This window comes from Arachis ipaensis, chromosome B06, assembly GCF_000816755.2.
Source record: "Arachis ipaensis cultivar K30076 chromosome B06, Araip1.1, whole genome shotgun sequence".
In the NCBI taxonomy this organism is placed as follows: Eukaryota; Viridiplantae; Streptophyta; class Magnoliopsida; order Fabales; family Fabaceae; genus Arachis; species Arachis ipaensis.
The window spans coordinates 19,763,170-19,769,193 of NC_029790.2; the positions used below are offsets into that span (position 1 = coordinate 19,763,170).

The following is a 6,024-nucleotide window of genomic DNA, read 5'->3' on the forward strand; positions in this document are numbered from 1 at the left end:
TCAACTTGGAATTGGAATTGAAATATGTAAGCTTCCTATGATGCATGGATATTGACACGGACATAGGACACGACACAACACGGAATACGTCGACACGCAAATTTTAAAATCTTACATGACACGGGAACACGCATACATACAAAATATAAAGTATTTTTTAGATAAATCGTAATGATATTTAATATTTATTGATATTAAAATATAAATTAACTTTTTTGAATTATTTTTAATGTCTTATTTTAATTATATCAAGTATTTAAAATATTTTTTTGTTTTAATAAATAACAATATATACTGTATCTAAATTTATTTTAAGAATATATGTTAAAAATAAGATTGAACACGCTGACACGTGATTGTATTTATGTGTTGCGTGTCCGAAAAAATTTTTTTTATTTTTTATTAAGACACGATTAGATACAGTATACACGCATGTTGAATGAATATTGGTGAGTGTCGTGTCCGATATACAGACACGACAACTCAGCAAGTGTCCGTGCTCCATTGTGATCGTGAGCTCAACAACATCCGACCCGACCCCGCATTCGATCCATCGCCATAAAGTGGGGTGCTTCGCTGTTTCTTACTTTATTTGCAAAGCCGGTTGAGAAGCACAACCGGAAGTCCTATTACCCAAATTCCAAAATCTGAATTGGAAATTGGGATCGCAGCACCCTGGCTTCCGATATCTGGAAACGGCTGTTCCCGGCACGGAGCAGAACAGCAGGACTTGGAGGTGCAGCAGCAGTAAGGTTTCCAATCCCGAAGATCATTACCTCAATTGCTCGTCGAATGGATCACATCAACTTGTTCAAGCTCTGCTCTGCTCTCCGCGTTCTCGGTTACTTCATGATCCTCCTCTTCGCCGCCATCGTCGCCCTCTCCTACTACGCCGTTGTTATCATCGCCTGGGGCCCTCTCTTGTTCCACTCCCATTCCCCACTCGCCTTCCTCATTCTCTTCCTTTTTCACATCCTTGTCAGTTTTCCCTCCTATCTCTCTCTCTCAAAGATTTAACCTTTTTTCTCTTGTTCAATCTTCAATGCTCGTAGTTGTTGCTTGCTTGCAGCTTATACTGTTGACATGGTCCTACTTCATGGTGGTTCTGAATGACCCTGGTTCTGTCCCCCATAATTGGAGGCCTTTGCCCATCTCTCAGCACCACGATTTAGAAGCTGTCACTACTCCTATATCACTCTACTCTCAAGTTGCACCTGAGTCCGAGGCTGCAGCTGAGGCTTCTTCTTCCTCTTCTTCCACTGGCTATTGTACTCGATGCCAGAATGCCAAGCCACCCCGTTGCCATCACTGCTCTGTCTGTATGTCTCTTCCAATATTTTCTCTATTTTCTATGAATCATTTTATACATGACCATGCACAAGCATGCCTCACCTTGTCTTGAGGTTTATATTTGTCTCCTTGATGTATTTTGCAGGCCAAAGATGCGTTCTTAAGATGGATCATCATTGTATTTGGGTGGTGAATTGCGTTGGAGCACGTAACTACAAGTATTTTCTGCTCTTCTTGGTAATTCCATGTCTCCATAGTTGCTACTTTCTTTGTGCTCTACATATTCTTGAGAAGGTTTTGGGATTCTTCCTCTGCATATCGCTTGGAAGGTTTTGACATTTTTTATTACATGATAACACTGAACTTGTCAATTACATATCGGTTGCATCTGCATCAAATCATTCAATGAAATGATTGTTGGCCCACATTTCTGGTAGTTAATTGATAAAACTGAATTAATCAATTCAATGAAATAATTAGAGAAACATCTATCCCTCTTGAGTCTTGTCGATTTGCAGTTGCTGCTCTATCATTAAGAAGATCTAGTGAAGTGATAAAATTTAAGTTTTCCATTTAATAATCCTTTGCTTCTGTATCAAATTATCGAATGGAATATGTGCTTTAACTGCTTTCTCAACATGAATGGGAAAAGTGTTGCTACCTTGTTAGAATGAACAGAAAACACATGCCTAGTACTTTTATTCTAAAGGAAAGCAAATTATAAATTATTGAAGTGCATACTGTTAGAAGAAAACAGGAGGGGTCAGGTGGTGGAGTTGGAAAAGGGATGAATGTCATACTACTCTTTCTGGTATTTGTTTTGCCTAATTTATTTCTCTGTCCCCCTCCTATTAATAGCTATATACATTTCTTGAGACAACACTGGATTGCTTAGCTCTGGTCCCCAGTTTGATCAGATTCTTCAGTGGAGCTAGAAATCATTCATTATCTCCTGGGGGATTTGCTGTAATCTTTTTGGCTTCTAGTAAGTATAAATGTTATACTTATATTAGTCAAGTTAATCTGGGTAGCTTTTATTGAATCCTCATAGCTATTAATGTTTCTTACAGACTGTATGCCTTGATGCAGTTCTCAATTTGGCCTTTGCACTGAGTCTTCTCTGTTTCGTAGTCATGCATATATCTCTTCTCTTAAGCAACACAACTTCGGTAGAGGTAAATTGTTAATCATTTATGAATAAATATTATTTTCTCTTTAACCTTTTTGAAATGGTATGCAATAATGCTATTGGTCAGACATACATTAGAGTTTTGTTAATTCTGAAACCCAGCATGATTCTGTTCACTGAACATGGGAAATATCAAATATGTCAGGCTTTATCAAGCTGTGACAACAGATGATGATATTCATTAATTCAGCTTTGATTGTTGAACATGGTTGTGTACCTCTAAGGCTCTAACTATGATGAAGGCCTGGTACACTGAGTAGTCACCAGATAATTTTGAGAATAACTAAGGTTCTTTTATCTAAAGTGGCTGTTTGGTAAATGATGTTTCAGGTTTATGAAAAGAAAAAAGCAGTCAGGTGGAGGTATGACTTGGGAAGGAAGAAGAATTTTGAGCAGGTAACATTAAATATCAAGTAGTAAAACATCACAAAATAATTGGAAATTGTGAAGTTGATGTTAAATATCTGATTCATGAAGTGCTTTGTTCGGATGAGGAGCGAAAAGGGGAAGAAAGAAAATGGAAGAAATGAAAATAGAAAGAATAGGAAACGAGAGGAAAGGAAGTAAAAGTTGCGTAAAATAATAAGAATTAGCAATTGCTCCTTTTAACGAACAAAGCATTGTTTGATTAGTTTCAATAATCTGATGATTTAACAATGTAACATGAAATGCCGTAATATTAGTAAATCCTGTAATTGTAGTGTGTGATCTCTACCTGGATTAATATCTTGTGAATTTGAGTCACCCTTATCAGATGTTTTCATATGTTCTACCCCTTGTTTTCCAAGGTTTTCGGCACAAACAAGGCGCTATGGTTGTTGCCATTGTTTTCAAAAGAGGATATAGACAACATACCTGCACTAAGGGGGATTGAGTTCCCAACACGTCCGGATCTTGATGTATGAGGCATGGTGACTTGAGCTTTTGTAGTTGAATAAGCGATGCCATCGTCTGCTTTTTCCATTAAGTTTCAGCATGGACATGAAAATATTGCCATTTTTCTTTGAATGTAGCTGTCTAGATGTATATATGTAATCTTGCATTTGATTATTCTTATAAGCAGTTTAGCAACCTGACATCTAAAGGTAATACACTGTACATTTACCTTCGAAATTCAGTCCTAGTGTACTTCTTGACCTGTCTATTATTGCATCATTTTATAAGAGATATTGTCGTACGTTACTAGTGTTCTATGTGGAATTGGTTGAGCTTGAATCATAGTGCGTTATTCGGATTTACATCTTTTGGTATAATCCTATATATACATTGTTTTTGTTTTTTATATAAATATTGAAACAGGAAAAGAAAAGAAAAAATCAGACAGACAATTATAGCCACTTACTAATTGAAGGCATATCATGATAAATTGATAATAATGAAAGTTGGGGGAATTATCTTCGCTCAGCCGCCCACTTTTTCATCATGAAAGTATAACGAGATAACTATACCGAAGTTCTCTTGGATATAAAAAATAGTGTGTATATATTTATAGCGCAAAGTAAATTGAGTTGGTGGTGCGACTCCTTAAAGACAAATAATGTATGGACGTGCAATTTTATTCGATTGTCTTCCTTGTGGGGTAAGATCTCTTCCAACCGTATTAACATGCTCAGGCTAGATTATGGACGTTCGTGTTCTCCACTTTGCTGTATGGTTTTGAGTGACACAAGTTGCTCTATTATTTAAAAGAATTCAATTAGAGAGCTAATTTTTTTCAGGTAATTTTTAAATTTTTTTCTTTTAAATTTTAAATTCTAAACTTCGAAAACTTTTTAAATAAGTAAAAAAAATTTACAATTAAAAATTAACTATTCTTTTTTGTTTTCTACAATATCCTCTATTCTGATAGTAAAAAAAACTAATCCATTGTGAATATGACTTTCGTTTAAGTTTTGTGACCCATGGACTACTGCATACACAAGGCGGAATTTGAACCCCTGAGACTTGTTTAAGCGAACGAGAGAGGTGACTACTCGACCAACCCAAGTTAGTTATAAAAAATCAACTAATGTTAACTAATTAAAAATCTATTTCCTATGCTTATTCTTATTTAAAATGGCTACACAAAGACAATGCATTGTGGAGTTGATTTCCAATTTGCCGAAGGCTGAGTCAACGGCAACGTCCACTTTGTTGTCCTACTGATCATGGATTATTATTATTCCTATTGCTGAAAAGGATTATTCAATCACGTGATTTGTTCAATTTTAGACCCATATTTCAACTCTATTTAGTTAGGTCTAAACTTTCAAAACATAGACAAACACTTATTTTTTCATGACATGCTTATATTATTTGAAACTAAAGCAGAGTATTAAGGGGACGGTTGGAGTTGGAGAAATACTTAAATCTTGAAAGCTGCATTCATTTACAAAGACTTAGCAAGCAGCAATCACCATACGTGGCTAATCAATTCCAATTGGATTGCAGGATCTGGGGAGGGGAACATCTGTGAATATGACTTGCCCCTACCCTACCCTTGCACCCCTTCTTAAGCTTCCACGTCATATATCCCATTTTTCTACATCATATAAAACTGAAGAATTTGGCCCAGATACCAACTACCCCTGTCATGTTCTAACATATCTAATATATTTAATTACAAACCAAAAAAAAACAAGGAACAAAGAAAACAAAAAATGCTGAGAATTGATGGAAGCGTATGTGCTTCGTTAATTGAGAAGAACCATCAAAGATATTACAGAAATCCATTTGACTTGAATTGTACAAAACTGGCAGATGCTAAGGAACTTCCCTTAATTCAAAAGAACTTAAGAATCAAGCTAATCTCTTTGGAACTGGATGATGAAAGGAGGACGTTGCATCCACTGGATCGGTTTTGGCAGTGCAAAAGTCGGGAAGTATAAGAAAGAGACAGCAAATGATTGGTGTGAGGAAGAGAACGAAGCCAAAGGGAACCATCCATAGCTGCTTATTTTTTGGGTGGTATTTGTATAGCCACCAACCAAGAACAAAACCTCCTGCTACGCTTATCACCAAACACAGTAATGAAACAACCAAGTATGCCCTCCTAATTCTTCTGTTCTCTCCATTTTCCTCTCCTTCATTTGATCCCATCTAGCCCTGAAGTTGAAAGTTCGCAGAAACAAACGCATTTTTTTATGATTGGAGACACTAGACACCAACTAACAATAATATCAGCATAAGAAAATATGAAAGCAAGAAAAGAAAACTTGCCTGGCCTCCTGTGGAATATGACGAGAAGGAGAGAGGTTTGTGGGTACGATGGGGATGTGAAAGAAGAAGAGGGGACAAGAGCGGCAACTAAGACATTGGTGCAGGGAAGCTAAGAGGGCAAGAGGACCATGATGTGGGATTCTGTTTCTGCTTTTCAGGGTTATATCCAAGGAAGTTCTTACTTCATTTTCGGACATACTATATACTATAGGGTACTTTCCTTTTTAATAATCAAAGTTGTTAGTAATAGTGGTATAATAGATTAAGAATGCTAGAGGACAGTAAAATTTATTGTTTTAACAATAATTAATGAGCAATGTTCAAAAATATAAATTAAAAATATATTA

At 36.2% G+C, this 6,024-nt stretch overlaps 1 protein-coding gene across 1 annotated transcript; it reads left to right on the forward strand.

The window, feature by feature from the left end:
• On the forward strand, positions 517-3,694 carry LOC107646114 (probable protein S-acyltransferase 12). Its single transcript, XM_016350308.2, has 7 exons — positions 517-978; positions 1,070-1,319; positions 1,436-1,527; positions 2,149-2,275; positions 2,380-2,465; positions 2,810-2,875; positions 3,268-3,694. Exons 1-7 carry the CDS (start codon positions 793-795, stop codon positions 3,382-3,384), a joined length of 924 nt encoding a protein of 307 aa, XP_016205794.1. The 5' UTR covers positions 517-792; the 3' UTR covers positions 3,385-3,694.

Excerpts from the sequence above, each read along its gene's own strand:
- LOC107646114 (XM_016350308.2), top strand. The coding sequence starts at position 793 with ATGGATCACATCAACTTGTTCAAGCTCTGCTCTGCTCTCCGCGTTCTC. Across the intron at positions 1,528-2,148 it reads AGTATTTTCTGCTCTTCTTG|CTATATACATTTCTTGAGAC; the intron begins GTAATTCCATGT and ends TCCTATTAATAG. Across the intron at positions 2,276-2,379 it reads TGTAATCTTTTTGGCTTCTA|TTCTCAATTTGGCCTTTGCA; the intron begins GTAAGTATAAAT and ends GCCTTGATGCAG.